This window comes from Falco naumanni, chromosome 7 (assembly GCF_017639655.2).
Source record: "Falco naumanni isolate bFalNau1 chromosome 7, bFalNau1.pat, whole genome shotgun sequence".
Taxonomy (NCBI): Eukaryota; Metazoa; Chordata; class Aves; order Falconiformes; family Falconidae; genus Falco; species Falco naumanni.
This window is the reverse complement of record NC_054060.1, coordinates 10135214-10155058: the sequence shown is the minus strand read 5'-3', so window position 1 is coordinate 10155058 and position 19845 is coordinate 10135214. Positions and strand designations below refer to the sequence as shown.

The following is a 19845-nucleotide window of genomic DNA, read 5'->3' as shown; positions in this document are numbered from 1 at the left end:
AATGCACCCTATGGTGTCGTAGCCACAGCTCATGTTGTGTTTGATGTGCATTTGATGTACAAAGGGAAATGGGAAAGATGTCTAGAAGTTGCAGTGTAGGACACAAAGGGCCAAAAACCTGATGGTTTTGAAGGTACAGGAGTATTTTAGGATTCACCAAACCAGCTGAGACCTTCAGCCAAGTATCATGTCCCAGCTTCAGGCAATCTCAGTGGCTGGGAGAGAGAAACCAAACCTAGTGCAGGGAGCAGTGTCTTTGCCAGCATCTCAGGTGTCCACCAAGAGCGTCCTGGCTGCTGCTGGCCAGCGAAGCCATGAGCCCAGTGCCATGGAACAAGTCATGGGAAGATGGCTGGCAGAGCCCTGCTGTCTCCTCCACCGATGAGCCACCCCATCCGTGTTCGCACATGACAGCAGAACACTTCATGCTCTGTTTGCATTACAGTATTTTGAAAACCTTTGCTTTTCACAGTGTGTGAAGGGGAAAGAGTGACCCCTGGAACTGCCCTTGAGGGACTACTCAGCGGGATTGGAGCAGCCGATCTCCTTCCCCACCACCGAGTTGGAAGATGTGCTCTCAGCGTGTCTTCCTCACCTCTGGCATCTCCAGCCCCGATGCCTGCCTTGATTCCAGGAGAAGACATGCCCAGGCCTGTCACTGGGGACATGTATAGCTAGATTGGATAAATGCATTTGAATAATACGTTGTGATGCTTCAGATCGGTCATGCCATAGCTGCAAAACACGGATGAGGTGGGAGCTAACAGGTCTTCTCCACTTCCTAATTTCTGTGATTATTTTTTTTTTTCCTTTTACAGAGATTGTGAACCAGCACTTATTCAGGGAGCAGCATTTCTGTTTCTAAGCCCTTAATCCAGTCCCTATCTGTCTTATAACAAGTGTGAAGGAGTGTGAATCCCATTTGGAAGGCTCCTTCAGAGGAGATGTCTCTGAAGGAATGCGTAGTTTGCACACTAATCCAGTCTGCTCCCACACCCCGCAGTGAACCCCATTAAAGCGGAGGCTTGTTAAATGCCAGTAGGCTCTAGGAATAAGCTACTCCTGCTGTTCCCTTGATGCACCAAAAAAATGAAACATCTCACTGACTCTCAGGTTTGCCAAAGGAAAGAGGAGGGTGTCGGAGCAGGAATTGCTCTGACTTGGCTGTAGATGGTCTCTGGCAGGAGGGAGGGAAGGGACAACCGTCACAGCATTTGCAAGGGTCTGATGGTATGTGGTGCTGAGGGCTGTGCTCAGCCTAACAAAGTGATTCACACCGCATCCCACAAGTCTGAAAATCTTTTTTTGATGGCACCAAACATTCCCACACTCTATTTCTTTTTCATTTGTCTTATGCATTTGGGATTTTTTCGGGACTGGTAGAAATAACGTGCTCCTGAGATAAGTTTTCATTAAGGTATATATTTCCAGGTAACAATATTTCTGCTGGAAGAGAATTTGGTTCATTTAGATACGTGTGCAATGGAGACAACGAAGCAGAACAGTGAGCACATGGCAGTTAAAATGTGTCTGACTAGGAGCCCAGCTCCCACTTAGCATCACAAAGTGCTCAACTCATTCTTTGTGACCCCTTTGAAATTAGCATGCTAAAGCAAGAAGGGGCTCTGCAGCCAGCTAGATGCAGACCAATACTTACATGTATTTATATTTAAGTGAGGGTGCACAGGTGGTATGAGTGGTGTTGGTTTCTGAGTGGGCTTGGTCCCACCTATTCTTCATTGCAGCACCATATAGGTGCTGGGAATTCTGGCTGTCTGTTCCCACAGGTCTTACTCAGGCAGGTCTGGCACCCATCCTTGCGCAGCGGTGTCAGGCCATGGGAGTGACAAGGCTGTCACTTTGGGTCTCAGCTCCAGCATGTGAACGGCTGTGGTGAGTTGGCCACATAGCTTCAGCCAGGTTACACCGAAGGCGGGGATAAGGGGCTTCAGGGCACTCATGGGATCAGAGGGGGCTGGAAGGGAGCCCTGGGTCTGTTGTGGGTCACTGGGGGCTGGGAGGAGGTGCACTGTGAGGATGAGGGTCTCCGCAAGTCAGGTCTCTTCACCAGGAGGCTGGGGGCTTGGTGTGGATAAAATGGAGATGCTGGGTGGTCTCAGCTGGAAGCCCAAGATGAAGACAGTGGTGAGAATCCTGTCCAGATCATTCAGCTCCGTCTCCACCTGAAAAGGACAGGGAAAGTCCCCTGGGAACCTGGAGACAGAGGAGACCTTCTCTATGCACTGCTAACACCCGACTCCCTAAAAAAAAAAAAAAAAAAAGGTAGAGATGTATTTAATGCAACCTGTAGGCTGCATGCTGCTTTGACGACAGAGACCAGATGTCTTTGATAGCTGGTTAGATCGCACAGGTATTATTAATTGGGTTGGTTAGGAGCTTTTTTGCCAGAATGATTTTACGGTCGCGGTAGGGCAGCAATGACGGTGGATGTGAAAAAACCTTCACAGGCATCAGGGCGTCTCTCTTCTGGATGGGGTGGGATGCAAGCGGCGCAGTAGCGTCTCCGTTCAGAGCCCTCCAGAGCAGGATCTCTTGACTGTTGGACAATGCTTGGCAAAGAGGAGCTGGGTTTATAAATAATGCATTTCCTTTGTCTTGCAGGAGTTCTGGAGGCAGAGGTACAATCAGATCAGCTGTGAACAGCTTACATAGCAAATCTAATAGGTTTGTAAATTAGATTTTGTGTTCATTTGTTTTTGCTGTAAGGCAGCTATTAATCTGCTTCTCCTCTTCGCTGGATAGTGCTGTTCTTATTTAGCAAATGTATCTGTTTCTTTTCACTTCTGCTTTGCATTTTCTTAATCGTTTCTCCCCCTCCTTTTCCCAGCTCAGCGCAATAATCATTTGCAAATAACCAAGGATCTGCAAGTTGTGGTGATTGAGAGAATGAGGAGAGAGTTACTTATTGTGAAAATAAGTCAGTGATAGAGTTGCCGTTTTTTGTAGCTTTACTAAGTGCTATTAGAAGGGAGATCGCTGTCTTTGACATCAGAACTTCATTCAGTTTTATCATAATGCACTTCAGCAACATCTCTCTATCTCAGAGTCATTTTGTGGCATCGCATCTTCATTCAGTGTCTCTCTGTGTCATTTTTACAGTGATTTCTTGTCAGCCCAGCATTAGAAAGTGACACAGTTGCAAAGCTCAGTGACACCATGTGAGAAGGAAAGTGACATCATTCTGTGGTGATGTCACCACCCACGATCAAAACACAGAAAATGGAGAAAATGAAAAAAATCGTAGTTGTTCCCAAGATTTCTTTACCCTGCTTCCTTTATGATTTTTGACACCCTGTAAGTAAGTTTTGCAAGACACGAGGCAATATGGCAAAACGCAAGATACAAACAAATCCAACAGCCTCAACTGGCAGCCGCTGGAGAGGTACTGTACAAACACACACAAGGACACTGGCAGCCAGCATTTATAAACACGTTTCCTTGCCTTTCTGAAACATTACGTGGTGTGAGCCACAGCCTGTCCTCGGGAGCTCTTTCCCTGGGCTGGAGATGCGCTCCCGGGAGCTGGATGTTGTCCATGAGCCTGGGCTGCCAGCTCTGCCCCACCTCTCACTATTCGCTCTCCTTGGGGGTTTACATGCTTTTTATAAATGTATTTATTTACAGACCATTGCCCAGCTGGAGAAAGGCCTTTGCACTGGAGAGGGAGATTCCCTTTAGCTGATAAGCAAGTGCTTTGGCTGTGTATTTTTCAGAGCGCTCTGAAGTGTGAAGGTTTTTTCGGGGCTGCAGATACATGCACAGCTTCTTGATGAGATGCACGAGTATCCTCTTTGGAGGGCAGCTGGCTGGAGTCAAATATTCAGAGGCTCCCTTAGTTCATGCCATTTGATATAAATGGCACTGAAGTGCTGGGGCTGATTCGCTGCTTAGGGCAGGGATTAAAAACTGGGGTCTCCCAGTGAGCATCTCCAAACCACAGCATCTAGCTGTTGCCCATCCCCCTGCTCATTTCTGGGCGTGAAGCAAGCAACACAGATGCTGAAACCCTTGTGCTCTCTTCTATCGGGGGAGAAAGTTGCCAGCGAACCAGCCTCCCCCTGTTGGGTACAGGATGCTCGTAGCCCAGTCTCACAAGCAGCTCCCAGCAGCTCAGCTAAATTAATTTCTCCTGTGGGTGAAGTGAAGGTTGCACTTCTCCGGCGAGGACTTTAACCCTCTCCAGGGGCTGTGCTGGCTCCACTTCGGGATGCTCACGTGTGACCACGAGGCGACTGGGCAGCAACCTCGGCTGCCCATGTAGGAAATGTGTTGGTGAATTTTGGGGGTTCCCTGGGGCTCTGGGCTGTCTTGTCTGCACGTGTCCTGTCTCTGCAGAACCTGCTTGTGTTTTTGTGTGCATGCCTTTCTACAGCTAGATGTGTAAGACTGTGTTTTCTGTAGAGCTGTGCCTGGCTGCAAGTCTGTGTTCATGTAAGCGAGCAGGTATTTAAGGATTTGTGTCTGTCTGCTTGAGTGTAGCAGAATACAAACAGCTTTCAGTTCTTGTTTAGCTAATAACTACAATTTTGCTTTTCTGATGAAGTTTGAATTCCAGCAGCCAGAGCTGAAGACAGTGATTAGAAGTGCCATTGGGATGCTAACGGATCCTGTCTCTCCCTCTCCTTGTCTGTCTTTTCTCTAGAGCTGAAGTAGTAATAAATGACTCTTCGTCTCCAGCTGTTGTTGACAGAAGTAATGAAAGCATTAAGCACAACATTAAACCAGCCTCATCCAAATGGAGACACAACCAGACACTCTCTTTGAAGATCAGGTACTGGTAATTACCTATAGGACAAGAGACAGATTTGGTCCTCTGCAGTGCAAGCTGGCAAATTGCCTCTGTATATCATCTAAAGAAGTTGAGGAAGAAATAAAAAGCTTATCTCCCGCTGAGTTAGGCTTCATATCTGTAAGCGATCACTTGGAAATGAATTCCCACTGAACCAGCTGGCCTTGCAGTGACGAAAGAAGGAGCACTTGAGCTCCCATTTTCCAGGCCAAGTGGAATTAATGTGTGCTTGGTGATGGGTCACGGAGGGGAGGAGACGACCCTCTTCCCAAGGTAAATGCAGGGAGGGACCCCCCCACTAATGGTGGACTGCCTGTGCTAGCCTGCCCCAGGAAGGGCTGGGTGGAGAAGGAGCGGGCAGTAAGATGGAAATATCTGTCTGCGAGGTGTTCCTGGAGAGCGTCGGTCAGATGGACTGGCCACAGAGCGAGGGCAGCCGGGAGGCAAGAGTTCATCCTATGTATGACCCAGGTTATCTCTGCACCTCACCTGATGGGGCTGTTTCTTCCCTGTCCTCAGGAAACAGATCTTGAAGTTCCTGGATGCAGAGAAGGACATTTCAGTGCTGAAGGGGACACTGAAGCCGGGGGACGTCATCCACTATGTCTTTGACAGGGACAGCACCATGAATGTCTCGCAGAACCTGTACGAGCTGCTGCCCCGCACCTCGCCCCTCAAGGGCAAGCAGTTCCCCACCTGCGCCATCGTGGGCAACTCGGGGGTCCTGCTCAGCAGCGGCTGCGGCCCCGAGATCGATGCGCACAGCTTCGTGATAAGGTAGTGGGCGGCGCCCCGCTGTGTGGTGGGGCTGAGGGGGTTTCGGGGGGTCTTGGAAAGTGGAAAGGGGCTGGAGTCCTGACTGCGTGGTGCAGCGCAGCCGTGCAGCTCCGTGTGCACGTGTAGAGTTCACCGCTGCAAACACCCCGCTGCAAACCCTTCACCGCCAACTGCTTCCCCAGTGTTCTTGCAAATTCACCCTGTGTCTTCTCATGTGAATCCCCCCAGGGCACTATTAATCCCCAGCACCCCCAGTTCCAAGCGCTCCCTCCTCTTCTCCCACATGCATGCCCTCTTGCAAACAAACCCTGCCCTGGACTTCCCGGGTGGAGGCAAGCTTGATTCTTCCCCAAATCACTTCTGCCCTCGAGCGCCAGGTGTGCCGCACGATGCCCTGGCACCACACTTGTGCACACCCAGGTCTGATGCTCCCCTGTGACCGCTCCGTCCCCAGCACTGATGTCCCCACAGATGCACTGCCCCATGGACCTGCACCAACAGACCCTGACCCCCACTGGGACACACACCGAATTCGCTAGAGGTGGTGCTTGAAGTGGAGAGGAGGAGTACGCCTGCCCTCCCGTCCCCAGCACCCATGTACATCTGTTAGCTGAGGGGCTGTAGGAGTCCGTTGATGATTTATGTATGTGCAGACATTTGCTTTCTGGTGAGTCTATTATGAAGACAGCCCAATCCATCACCAGCTCGCAGAGGCAGTCTCTGGCATGACGTGGGAGCGAGGATAATGTCACCTCTGCCCCCCGCTCAAACCCGGCTGCTCGCAGCTCCGTCCTGTCCACGGGGGACGGGGTGTTACCGTTCTTATCCTGAAGTGTCACCAGAGTGAGCAAAGGGAAAAATTGCTTATTGCAGTTCTGGCAAAGTTTAGGGAGGGGCTTTCACGTCAGGCAGCGAAGTTGCAGGAGGAAAGCTTTTCTGGGTGTAAGGATTGGGATTTTGAGCAACTTCTCTCCAGCCAGGCATGCTAGCGCAGGTCTGGCACGGACATACTCTTCCCACCGTCAGTTATCTGAGCCAACACTTGAACCTGCATCTTCCCGGGGAAGGTTTGCTCCATCCAGGCACCCTTTTCAGCAGGTTTGGCAGTGACCAGTGGTGGGCTTTGTGTCCAGGATACAGCTTCTCTCTTCAGATCCAATGTTTATTTTCAGTGATTTAACTCCTGCAATGAGCGGATCAGAAGGGCCCCACGTGCCAGTAACTGGATTTTCTTTACACCATTCCCTTAGTTTCCCCATCTGTAAAGCAGGGAAAACAGCAGTAATGGCTGATTATCAAGGCAGATGGTTAGGATGCAATTCCTGCTCGTTAAGTACTGTAACTTCGCTGTAAAACGCCGCAGGAGAGCACGCAGTGTGCGAACACGCGGGAACCCTCTGGTTTGCACCATGCTAGGGGAGCATCTCTCTGCACCCCGCTGTCAGCTGGTCCTCGGTGCCATTTACCCAGGGCCACATGCATGGCACAGCCACGGCTTAATAGCTGGAGATCCCCCCTCAAGGAGCTGTAGGAAACCATAGTATAACGGGGGTGATTTGTTGGCCATTTATCCCGCAGCCCCTCAGCCCTGGTGTGACACAGGAGCTCGTGGCAGGGGAGCTGCTGGGGGGGGAGCGTGCCCATATCCGCGTGCACAGCCTGAGAGGAGGCACCAATTGCTACTACAGAAAGAGATGTTTCTTGAAGGTCACGGCCTCCAGTCAGCCAAACCCTGTGGAGACCATGTCCTGGCATCCCCTTCCCACTGGTGTTATTATCGCTGCTGGTGCCACCACGTCTGCTCTTAGCAGAGACTCACCAGGAGGAGAAAAGGGACTTGGGATAATATTACCCCAGCAGGGCTAGGATGAAGAAGCGAGCGCCTTCCTTGCGTGGGAAAGGCCCTTTCATTTCAAATCTGCCGTGGCAGCAAAGACGGGAGGTTTGTTGCTACGTGTTATTTTTGAACCGCACCAGAAGAGATACCGATCCTACGAACCCACCCACCAGACACCAAAGTCATGTCTGTTATTAGCATTGCCGCAGAGGAATGTGCATGCACATGTCGTCACGCTGAGGAGCGATGACCCGATATTAAGATGGCTCAGCCAGGTCAGAGCCCCTCGAATTTATTGCAGAGACTCATGCTCGCTGCTGCTCCTCCTCCTCCCAAAAGCAAGGGCGAACGGGCACATCTGTCGCTCGCCCTGGCTTTTGGCATCACACACCCCTCGTGTTTGTCACTGCCCTCTCCAGCGTCCCTTGTAAAGGGCTGTTCAGTGTTTCCCCTCGCAGGTGCAACCTGGCCCCGGTCCAGGAGTACTCACAGGACGTGGGCATGAAGACGGACCTGGTGACTATGAACCCCTCGGTCATCCAACGGGCCTTCGAGGACCTGGTGAACGAGACTTGGAGGGAGAAGCTGCTGCAGCGCCTCCACAGCCTCAACGGCAGCATCCTCTGGATCCCAGCGTTCATGGCCAAGGGGGGCAAGGAGCGAGTGGAGTGGGTGAACGAGCTCATCCTGAAGCATCACATCAACGTCAGGACTGCCTACCCCTCGCTGCGCCTGCTGCACGCTGTCCGAGGGTGAGAGTGTTTCTGGTGTGCTCGGAGCCAGGATTTCGTGAGCTTCCTGAGCTGGAGCGTGATCGATGGGTTTGTGCTGGAGGCAAACGGCGCGAGCTGTTTCTTTCTGCAGACCATGAGGATGACTCCACAGGTGGTGGCTGGTCCCTAGACAAGAAATGGAGACCACCTTGCCAGCAGGAACTCCCCACTCTGCTCTTTGAGTGTGTGAGGGCTTTTAGCTGTGCAATATAGCAAGCCTAAGCCTTCCAGTGCTTTCCGGGGTCTCAGCCTGGGTGTCATCACCATGATAATTCCCCAAGCTATGGTTAGAACTTTCCTTGGAGAAGTGCGTGTGTGCTGAGCTAGCAATGAGGTTTGTCACCGTGTGACTGAGCGACACATGCAAGTCTCACATGGCTCCTTCAGGTCAGGGAGCTCTCGGCAGCCTGGACAGGCTCAGCAGTGGCAGAGGCCCAAGAAGGGTTCATGAATAGCCCGTACTCTCCCGTAACGGTGCTAATTGCACGGCTTATCTTAAATGAGCAGCCAAGGCAGAGAGGTGACTGACGTGGTCTGGTCCTGCTGATCAGGTAAATAGGGCCAGGTGGTGGTGAGCAGACTTGCTGGGAGGAAAGGAAGGGGGCTTTCTGCTCTCTCCTTGCAAGGTCAGGTGTGTGGGAGACACAGGTGTGGTGGGGACGGGGAGGTTATAAAAGAAAGGGAGCCCGAGGGGTGAGACTTGCCTGTAAACGGCTTGGGGGTGGGGTAAGCTTTGCTTCATTTCGCTGGGGAGTCATGACTCGTTAGGCGTTTAAGGAGTCTAGGCAAGTGGCAGCTTATGCCGGAGGTGGCTTAGTGGCAGTAGTTGCCCTCTGTGATCCTGGCTAGACCCTGTTGATCTCCTGGGATGGGAATTCAGTCGTGTAGGTGGTGCTTCTGCCTCTAAGCCTCAGCATTAATGTTTTATGCTTGCTTTGAGCACTTCTTCCCCTGCACGCCTCCAGGCTGAGTTCTTCTGGTCCATGCTGGGTTGCTCTGTCCCAGCTCAGGTCGCGTGTTGGTCCAGGGGTGGACACGGGACAGGTTTTGGGGTCATGTCGCGCAGGAGCAAGCCTAAGGGGGTGCTTTGGGGAGAGGGGTGTGAGGGCAGCTCCACGGGCGGCTGGCGGGAGTGGAGGCTCTGGTGCCGTGGTGCATCGCAGGCAGCAATAATGGGCAAAAAGAACCATGTCTGCCCCAGGTGCCTGTGTTTGAGCCCTCTCTGGGCCAGAGAGGCACCCTACTGAAAATGCTGGCTTTGAGGTAAAGAGACAGAAGGAAGTGATACCATAACTCACAGAAAGGGAGGAGAGGAAGGAAAAAAAAATTCCCACAACCCAAATTCTGAGCTATTTCTAGCTGTAATTGACTTACTTTCATCTGTCAAAATAGAATTAAGCTCCTGTAATAAGCCCTTTAAATCAACAGGCTGCTAATCCTGTGCTGGCAACCATTCCCGGTGCCAGAAACTTCCTATAGGAAGCTTTGCAGAGGGATTGGCAAGGGCCGAGCATCACTTTCCTGTGGGAGAAGAGGAGGATGCCTCAGTAAGCTCTGCCGAACTGAGCTTCCAACTCGTGGCACCTTCCTGGCCCTCCTGTGCTGTAGCCCTGTGGCCCAGCTGGGCTGGCTGGCACTCTGGTTGTCCCTGTGCATCCCACACACAGCAGTGTTGGAGCTGCCACCCGTGGCTGGCAGGTCCTCCCTGGCTGGAGGGGACCCAGGGATGTTGGAACCAGCCCAGGGGTTCAGCGCTGTCTCTTGGCACATAGTGACGCACCCTTCTCCCATGGCTTGGAGTAGTGTCTTCCTTTTGCACGTGCTAGTGTTCCCGTGGGTTTTCCTGGGGTCCTGTGCAAGGAACATGGCTTTGGGCTTCTGAAAACCTCCTGGGGCTCAGAGGGATGCAACCAGTCTGACCAACAAGCAAGTGCAGTGGCTGCTGTTGGTGGGTATCTGGGGTGGATATGGTACCAGCACGTGGTCAGACACTGGCTGAGCTGATGACAGGCTCCGGGTGCCCTGGCTGAGCTACGGCTGAGACCTCGATCCTGCCCTCTGGGCTTGTACTGTGCTGTGGGACAATGGAGAAAGGTGGGTCATGGCTGCGCAGAGGCGGCACCAATCCAATTATAATGGCAGAAGCCAGTGCTAGTCCTCGTTGGGGCTGCCCTCTAAGCCAAGGGAGCTGCTGCTTGACCTGCTCTCCTGCTCTCACACTTATCAGCAGGAAATCAAAATGCCTACTAATTAACAGTTAATATAATTAGAACTGCAGCCCCCTCAGAAAGCCAGAACTGATGGGAGCAATTTAACACCTACCCAGTGTGTTGTGGTCTGGCCAAGGAGCCCTGCAGAGGGACCACCCAGGGCTGGGTGACCAAGGGCTGTGCTGGGGGAAGGCTGGAGTCAATGTTAACCCTTTCCTTGGTGTAGCTTCCTCAGGTTTGGACTTGGGCGGATACAAGAGTGATTCAGGCAGTGTTGAATGAACTGGTCACAGCTGGTGGGGGGTGGGTGTGCTGATGCTCTTGGTGCTGTATAGGAAACCTCTCCGGTACCTATAGGGTTGTCTTGGCCATCTGCTCAGGGTAATCAATATGCTGTAGTTTGGGATGAAGAGGGATTCCTTCCTCAGGTCAGACTGACCGGCATCACTAGGCATTTACTTACTCATCTTCTGTGATACTGTTGAATTCCTGTGATCATCCTATATTTTTTGCTTATGAGCTCCTTGCTGTTACAGGGATATGGTCTCCAATGACTTCCTCTGTCTCTCCAGCTCTCTCTGTAGAACATGCCAGTTCGTAGCATTATACTTTTATTTGACAGATCTGAGATTTGTGAAATGAATAATTTTTGTGGCATGTAGTATGCGGCAGAGAATTGATAATCCACAAAGCCCCACAGAGCATCCCTCTGTGCTGCGATTGCAGAGATGTCCTGTCTTCTCCTTTGCTGGATAAAGCTACCCTTTATTATCTACCCTAAGTTGATTTGGAAATCACAAAGAAAGGGGGAAGTCTTTCAGCCAAGACACACTTTTATATATATATATATGTTTATATATAGGGCTTTTTTCCCAAGGAATAGCACTTTCTACAAAGACTAACATCTCATCCAACAATTCTGCTACAAAAGCTTTGCCTTTTCTTCCCTTACTACCAGCAAAATACATTTGTGAGTTCTTGACTCCTCCTTGAACTGCAGTATTTATTGTCCTGCTCTGCTTTCCCCCGGACTAGAATGCATTTCAGTGGCAATTGAGCATTTTTTTCCTATAATTTTCAGTGCATTTGGGGCATTTGTAGAGTGTGTGTTGCTGTGATAAGTAAAAAGCATTTGGGTTTGTTGTCTTTAACAGCATCATTTGAGACATCACCTTCCTAGCTCTGAGGGTGCCTTAAATGTTTGCTGATAGCTTTTTGTGTTGATGATTCTGGATAATCTGTGCAATAAGACGGAGGCTCTTCTTACATGGTTAAACTCGCCATCTTCACGCCAGGAGGGAAGAGAACCATCAGCATCAGAACACTGATACAAGGAGAATTCTGGAGGCGCTCAGAAGGAAGCCGAGTCGCTACCTAAGGCTGAAGAGGAAAGCTGTGCCGTGGCAGGGAGCCAGCTTGTGGGGATGGGGACGGTGCCATGTGTTTCAGGGGTGCGTGACTCACTTTGGAGCAATTCTATGAAATGTCTCCTGAGCAATTCATCTGGCACAGTGCTTGTCTCCTGGCTGGGAAGCAAGCAAGCCCCTTATAAGTCATCTGTTAGTGTCTCCAAAAAGCCTTGTAATCTCTATTGCCAAGCTGCTTTTGTTACAGAAATAACATGAAATTTAGGAAGCAGGGGGAAATAATTGTGTCTGGAGGTTTGACTATCACTCCTTGCAGAGAATTCATGGACACGTTTCAGTTTGTCTTGTCTAATCTAGTCTAGCATTTTCACTGTGTCCATCATGAGGGTCTCTTGGCAGTAAGCAATTCTAATCCCATCAGATTTTGTTAAGAGCTTCTTGAAAGAAAAAAAAAATCAATAAATCTTCCAGCTCCTTGGCTAAGTCTCCTGTTAGGTTTAACATCCAAATAGCTGTGACAGTTTGCACGCGCTTTTCACGACGGTGATTGCCTTGCTCTGGGTCCATAGCTTGTGTAGTGCTGCTCTGCCACATCTCCCCTGGAGTGCAGCCTGGTGGGGCACAAGGGGGATTCATCTTTGCCTCAGATGTCTCCCTGGGTCCTCACACCCAAACAACGTCTAAGCCTTTGATTTGTCAGGGCAGTGCTGCTCAGCCACTGCCTTTCCCATCCACCAGCCACGGGGGAAACCCTCCCCTGGTCCCTCCTCGTCTCGTGTCCCGCTCACACTGCATCCTTCCCCACAGCCTTCACCTTGCTTATAGCCACACAGAGCGCATGTGTGCAGACTGTTCTCCTAACCTGTTGCTTTGGTTGTATCACCCCACCTTTTTGCATCCCTCCACAGGCTCCCCTTTTAACACATCAAAGCTAATCTGCTGCTTTCACTTTACACAGCTCTCCCAGCTCATCTTTTCTTGCTCTCTGTCTCAAGACCCGTTCTGCTGTTGATTAGCCAGCATCACCCACTTACAGGGTTTCTAAATCAGCTACTCCATGCTTTCTCTCTTACGGTATTTTACACCTACAGGGGCTTCTCTGAAATATCTGCCCTGGGGACTCGTGCCTTAAAGCCCTTCCTCTCTGGTCCCAAAGGTGGTTTAAGGACAGTGGTCCTGCACTCAGCTGGGGGGTGTAGGGGGAGAAAATAGCCAGTCACAGGCATGTGGCTGGGGTAGGATGTGAGGGACTGCTAATGCCCTGTAAAGCCATGTGTGGGTTAGATCAGTGGATATCCCACAGATAAATCCTTGTGTGAGTGATTATTCTTGCCTCTTGAGGCACCCAAGCTGTGGTGTGTCTGCACTGGGACCCCAGGACAGTTAATTTGTTCTGGTTAATCGGGAAGAAGATTTAATCTTGTCTTGGTCAAAAGAAGGCGAGGGGCATAGGAAGGAAAGAAATAGGGTAATCTTCTTCCCGGTTACCTTCCTCCTTTTCTGTCTGTTTGGAAATGCATTAACTTGTGGGTGTTTGAAAGGGCATTGCAGAACTCAAGACCTGGAGGAGAAAAGAGCTATTTAGCTGTGTCTCAGGGCTGATTTTCTTGTGCCAAGTCCAAGCCACACGGTACAGTTCCAGTCTGGATATTGAAGCTTGATTTGGTGTTTAGGCTTTCCCCAGCCTGGGGATAAAGCCCAACTGTGACTCCAGATCCAGCTTTTGGAGTCAGCGTTAGCATGAATCTGGGTGGAGACCTGCCCATTCCTGCCCATCCAGCACAGATCCCATCGCTCTACCTGCTCTCTGCTGTTTTGGTGGAGGTGACAGAGGAGACTGGATACATGGACAGAAAAGGGCTGGGAGAAGCAGGGTGGGGGCTGTGGCTCCTTGGGCTCCAGCACTTCATCTCCATCCACCCAGCGTTTGGGATACATGCTGTGCCCTGCCAGCACCGGTGGGTCCTGTCCTTGCCTGCACCAGTGCAAGTGCAGAGCACCATCAGGTCACTTGCTCTGATTATCTGTAGCTGGGTTATTATGAGGATTAATGGGAGAAGAATGTGTGGCAGACTGGTAATATGCTTGACAGTCAAGGACTAGCACCTCCACAGCAGCTTGTGTTTCTATCACACTTTTATGAATAAGCTGTTTTAAAAGGGTCTGAAATAGCATTATTTCAGCTATTCTGATTTGTATCACTAAGTAATGCAGCTGATACTGCTGAAACTTGATTTCTTTGACATGAGTTTTTCTATTCGTTTCATCGGGCCGATGGATTTTCTGTTCATTTTATCCTGCAGGCTAACCCTTCCCTGGAGAGCACAAGTTACTTCAGGGTTTTCTCAGACAGGCCAGGAGGCGATGGGTAGGCACAGAGCAGGGCAGTGCCCAAACGCTGCCTGCGGGGAGGAGTTTTGCACCCAGCGTTTCAGCCCAAGCCAAGGCCAGGCTCTGCTCCCTGAATTTGGTGGTGCCGGAGGAGGATAAGCGCCGCCAGCGCGACGGGGTGCGTGCTCCAGGAGTGCCATGTGGGGGCTGCTCCCTTCCCTGACTCGGGTGGGAGCTGTGGCTTCCTAGGGGCAGTTTCAGAGCGTTTTGTCTCCTGAAGAGTTCCCACCGGGCTTTACAGTCCAAATACAGCGGTCGCTGCAGCCCCCTCGCAGGAGGCACGCACCGATAGGCAGCGGGCAGCAGTGCTATGCAGTTCTGCTTAGGAGACTACTTAAGTTTCTTGGAAACATTTGGGAAAATTGATGTTGTTGAGGAGCAACCAGAACCACCTACCAGCTAGGATGGGACTCTCTGAGCTGCTATTCTTGGAGCCTCTGTCCTTGGCTAACTGTCAAGTATTAGTTCAGATAGGTGCCAGGGCTGGTGTCTAGGCTGCCTCCATACAAAAGATGGCCTTGAAGATCTGATGGCATTCTCCATCTGTCACTATCATGATCTGAAGCAAGCTGTCATGGACAATTTTTGCCTGACAGCGTCACGGTTCCTGTTCATAGCTGCATCCTGCTCAGGCACCAGCCTATCTCTATAGCTGCTTCCACCCCTGAGGCTTTATTCACGGAAATGACACAGCACCAGCTTCTGAAGGAGGTCCACGCTGTGAGAACAGCTCTGAGAAAGGAGGTACTGAGTTTCAGGACTGCTCTTTGCTCTTCTCTTTTAATTGCTGTCTCTTTCCATAAAATGTTGCAGTTAATAGTTATGGTGATTGGTGTAGCCAATTTGAAAAATAATTACTGCCTGCTTCAAGATTATCTTTCCTCCTAATTAAAATCCCGGACCTCACATATTAAAGGTGCGCTGTTGACACAGCATCCCATGTGCGCCCAGACAACCTCATTTGGATTTACAGAATTAATTAGGCTTTATTTCCATCCCCAGCTGTTCTCTCCTGCACCAGGAATGGGGCCGCTGTCTCAGTTGGCCAGCGGTGGGAGAGATAAGAGGGAGATCTTCCTGCACAGCTCCCACACTCCCATCACAAACCAGTCATTTAACCGTATTCCCCAGACCTCACCGGAGGATTTCCTAGCTTTGTTGTCCAGGAGACAAATTGCAAGTGCTGTGGCATGGCCTGTGTTATGGTTTGGGCATTATATATTATGTATGTCATCTGTGTGGGTGGGCTGGGACGGCCTGGAGTCCATCACCCCCTCTAAAGCTGCAGCCAGCAGCAAGAATTTATGATGCGGTAGAAGCAAGGTTTGTCATCCCTTTGGTTTTCGCAATACCGTGCCTGCAATAGAAGGAAATACAGATAAGGGTGCCAGGTGTTTAATTTTCATTGTAAGAAACTGAATTGTCATTGCTCCCTACCCCGGTATCACTGAGTGAGCACTCACTAGCTGCATGTGCTGAGGGCTGGTTTCGGTAGGGCAGCTTTTGGGTACCGGTTGCGCACACTCGGTCTCGGTGAGGCTGTGTGTGCGTGCTGGGTGGCAGAGGACAGCGTGCTTCTGTAGGGCGCTTTGGTGTTTGGCCCAGGTCATTTTTTTCATCATTAATATGCTTGAAATGTCGGTGGCTCTGTGAATGTCCTGTACCCATGTGCAAGGGACACGTCGTTGTGCTGTCGACGACGTTGTACGGTCGTAGAGGTTTTACAGCCTCTCCACAAAACCCACAGGTTAATATTTTGGGCAGGTGAACGGTCACCGGTATCTTTCTGTGCTCCAGCTGGTAAACTGGTAAAAGGAGAGTTTTAAGGCTGAAGCAGCTGCAGGACAAACCCAGACAGTTGTCTTCCCCCAAAGCCAGCCGGTTAATGTGGCTTGACAGTTCTTCCCAGGTAGTTTCCCTCCTGCATCAAGATACCCCACCTAATTCACAGTGTTAAATAGTTGTGATAATCTCCCATTTCTCTCTGCACACCAGGGGTCTAATGTGCTTACCCATAAACTCATCAAGGAGGCTGTTTAACGGCTACCTGTGGGAGAAGATTGCCTTGACACCGCAGCGAGCTTTGCTGTGTCCCTATAGCACAATCCATATGGCTGGGCAAGCTCAGAAAATGCTGGTGCTGTGCCTCGGAGATACTGGCTTTCGCCCAGTTTCTTGCTCCTTTTTTGTGCTGGATGCCAAAATGAGCTAGGCAAGGAGGACCCCCTTCCCAAAACATCCTACTTACCCTTTGCTAAAGCTGCAGGCACTGGGACCCCAACAAAACCTGCCGTGCCCTTGCTGCAGATGCCAAGGCGGTCACTCTGCTTCCAGAATTTGATTCACCAGAAAAGTCAATTTTTCTCTTATCTGACTGAGAACAAGCAAGTACTTTTTGTGCCTTGGTTGCTAAATTTTAATGGCTTTCGTGAAAAGCTAATTTGCAGGATTAAGACTCAGCTCTCCCAAGAGTTCCCGCTGTCTGAGCAGCAGGCCCTCAGGAGCCTGGCAGAAAGTGCGAATGAGGAGCAAGACACTTCCCATGGCTCCACGCGTAACAATGGGACTCGGCTCAGGATCCCAAACCTCTGGGTGAGGGCAGAGAAATGCCACGTGCTCTGCTCCGCTTCCTCATGCCTTTTATTGAAAGCGCTGCCAGGCACTCACCTGAATTCGGGCCCTTTAAAACATCTATTAAAAATAATCCACAGGCTTGAACGGGCTGTGGCACGGTGGGATGCGCTGCCCTGCTTGCTGTGGGGGCAACATTGGCATCGGACGTGCTGGGGGAGGAGAGGGTGCAGCCCGGGGGGGCATCTTCTACCTCCCCCAAACCTTTTATCTTTCTGATTTTGCTCCTCTGGTGGTGGTTTTCTGCTGAGCAAACCAGGTAAGCTGCCTGTGCAATAAACACTGGGCACTGGAAAACAGTTCTTACGAGATGTTGATGCTGCAATAACTTTTATCGGCAGCCCAAAAATACAACTGCTGATACCATTTCTGCTCGTGCATCACTACATCTTTCCCTGTTCTTTTTACCATCCCTCATAAAAAGTAACGCGCTTTTCAGCAGCAAGCACAGCTGACCTCCATATCACATGTTATTTATTGCAATATGCCGTATTGTGTATCTCATGGACTGATGCAGATGTTCTAGTGATGTATTTTGGTCCAAGATCACAGCGGCAATCGCTGGCCATAATGGGAACATAGCAGCGTGTTTTAGCTCTTTCAGTCTGATCACTCTTTATTCCGAAGCAAACGTTTTTACAGCCCTGTTGTGTTTACTGTCAGAGTAAAAATCTTCATTCATCAATGAAAATCATCAGCGTGTGTGTGTGAGTGTGCCTGCTTCGAGGGGTTGCTGGAGTCTACTTGACATGTGGATGGTTTGGTCTGTGATATTGATCTCCTAGGTTGATTGGAAGATAATTGTAGGCTGGAGTACTGAAGGCCACTGTTGCAAGCAATTTGTTTTTCATAAAGGATTGCCGAGGCATGAGATGCTTCAATGCCATAGCAACAAGTGTGATGTAACCGCCAGACAGAGAGCAGGAGGATGCTTATTCATGAAGCAATCCCTAGAGAGGCTTCTTCTTGGCATGGGGAACTCTTCTGCTAGTTAGAAACCTCTCACTTTGAATCACCAATATGTCTCGGTCAGAGGCAGGAGAGAGAAAATGCAAGGCACGAGCTTCGTGTGCAGGGGGAATAACTCGCTTTGCTCTCCCTTCGCAGGTACTGGCTAACGAACAAGGTCCACATCAAGCGACCCACCACCGGCCTGCTCATGTACACCTTAGCCACTCGCTTCTGCAACCAGATCTTTCTCTACGGCTTCTGGCCCTTTCCCCTGGACCAGAACCAGAACCCGGTCAAGTACCACTACTATGACAGCCTGAAGTACGGCTACACCTCGCAGGCCAGCCCACACACCATGCCCTTGGAGTTCAGAGCCTTAAAGACGCTGCACCAGCAGGGAGCCTTGAAGCTGACTGTGGGGGAGTGCGATGGGGCCACGTAGGGTGGTCCCCGGCCGCGTTCCTGCACAGCCACGGGAGGAAGGGGAGGGGGCACAAAGGACAAGTGGTGCCTGGTGGGGTTGGTTGTCTTTGTTAACGCGCTGCACAGCGACACAAATATATATACGTGGTACCTATATATATTGACCTGAGTATTATAACTGTTCGGTGTTCACCAAGGAAAGGGGCAGGAGAGATGCAGGAGCATCTGGCGTGACTGGCCCGGGCAAGACCTCTTGCTGGGGGCTTGCTGGGCTTGGAAGGGCATTCACCCTACATCCAAAAGGTGTGAAGGTGGCCTTGGTTTTTGAGGGTATGTTAGGTGATGGGTAACCGTTAAGCCGTTTGTTGTGACTGGTCTGAGGTTGGTAGTTAGTTTAGCCAAGGACGCCGGCGCTGGCACTCTTCAGCGAGGCACGTTCTTGGCCCCGTGCTTGTGGTGGGGAGGGGAAGGGGCAGGGAGCGGGGTGGGCAGGGAAGGTTTGTTGGCGGCTCTCACAGCCGAGGGAATGCCTGTGGCACCGAGCAGGACCCGTCTCCAGCCCCACAGGGACCAGTGTCTGGCAGGCATGCACAGATCCATCCAAAACGTGGGCCATCAGGCTGAGCACAGCCTTCAGAGAGGAGAGGGAGAAGCCTCCTGGGCTGCAGCTTGATCTCCAGGCGGTGGTGGGGAGCAGTGCTAAGCTGATCCTGGTGATGGAATTTGCTCAGAGATGAGATGTGAGGGCCCCCAGAGAATGGGCGCATCAGTGTTGAGCCAGGCGGACGGTGAGGAGGATGCTGAGCATGTATTTTCTCTCCCTTTTTGAAGGAACAATTTAGAAAGGAGCAAAGATGCTGGAATGTGGCAGGAAGGAGGTTTGCTGCCACAAACCTGCACCATTAGTATGAAGTGTCTTACTGTGCCACAGTCAAAGACACTCAACATCTGTCAGGGCTCATGAAAACCAGAAGTATATCTAGCTCTTAATTCCCAAATGCTACCTGCTAAGCAGCCTGCCTTCTCTCCCCCTCCAAAAATAACCGCTGAAATATTGGTGATAGGCCTGAGACCCAGCCAAGCAGAAAGGCTGCAGGACTTCAAGGGACTTTGTCAAGTCTAAATAATTTATTTTCACTTTTCTCTGCAAAGAACCAGCATACAGCGCTGTATTCCTGAAGTCCTGCTCTGTCCTTTCTTTGAAGCTCCAATTAGTTCTTACTCTGAACAGTTAAATAGGATGTCAAACGGATCTTGATGGGATGCTTGCCTAGTGTTGAATGTCAAAGAAATAATCTTCCTTCCCAACCTTTTTTTTTTTTTTTTTTTTTTTTTTTTTTTTTTTTTTTTTTTTTTCCGGAGAGAACCCAAAATATAAAGACGTTTTTATAACCACATTTGTTTTTTCTGAGTTTTGGGTTTTTTGAAGGAAGCAACCAGATTGCTCTGATTAGCCTGTCTAATTTTCTGTTTCTGCAGACTGCCCTGTCTTCCTGATTAGCACTTGGTGCCAGCAGGCAGGTGAGTCAGGGGTTCAGCGAGTGCAGTTTGGGTTTAATTTGTGGGAGAGTAAATAACACGACGCAGGCAAGCCTCGGACACGGGCTGCAGTGTTCTCATGGCTGGGTATTATCACCTTTGTGCCTCCTCCTACTGCTTTTTTTTTTTTTTTAAG

At 50.5% G+C, this 19845-nt stretch overlaps 1 protein-coding gene across 2 annotated transcripts in view; it reads left to right on the top strand.

The window, feature by feature from the left end:
* Positions 1–19511, top strand: part of ST8SIA2 (ST8 alpha-N-acetyl-neuraminide alpha-2,8-sialyltransferase 2) — a 32046-nt gene extending 12535 nt beyond the window's left edge. The window contains exons 2-6 of one of the 2 annotated variants that reach the window (XM_040602237.1): positions 2623–2685; positions 4664–4792; positions 5330–5587; positions 7883–8176; positions 17904–19511. In XM_040602237.1, coding sequence (XP_040458171.1) covers positions 2623–2685; positions 4664–4792; positions 5330–5587; positions 7883–8176; positions 17904–18189 — 1030 coding nt within the window. In that variant the 3' untranslated portion in view covers positions 18190–19511. Of the gene's footprint in view, positions 1–2622; positions 2686–4663; positions 4793–5329; positions 5588–7867; positions 8177–17903 lie in introns of both variants that reach the window. The other variant, XM_040602235.1, reaches the window with a different exon arrangement.
* The last annotated feature ends 334 nt before the right edge of the window (positions 19512–19845 follow it).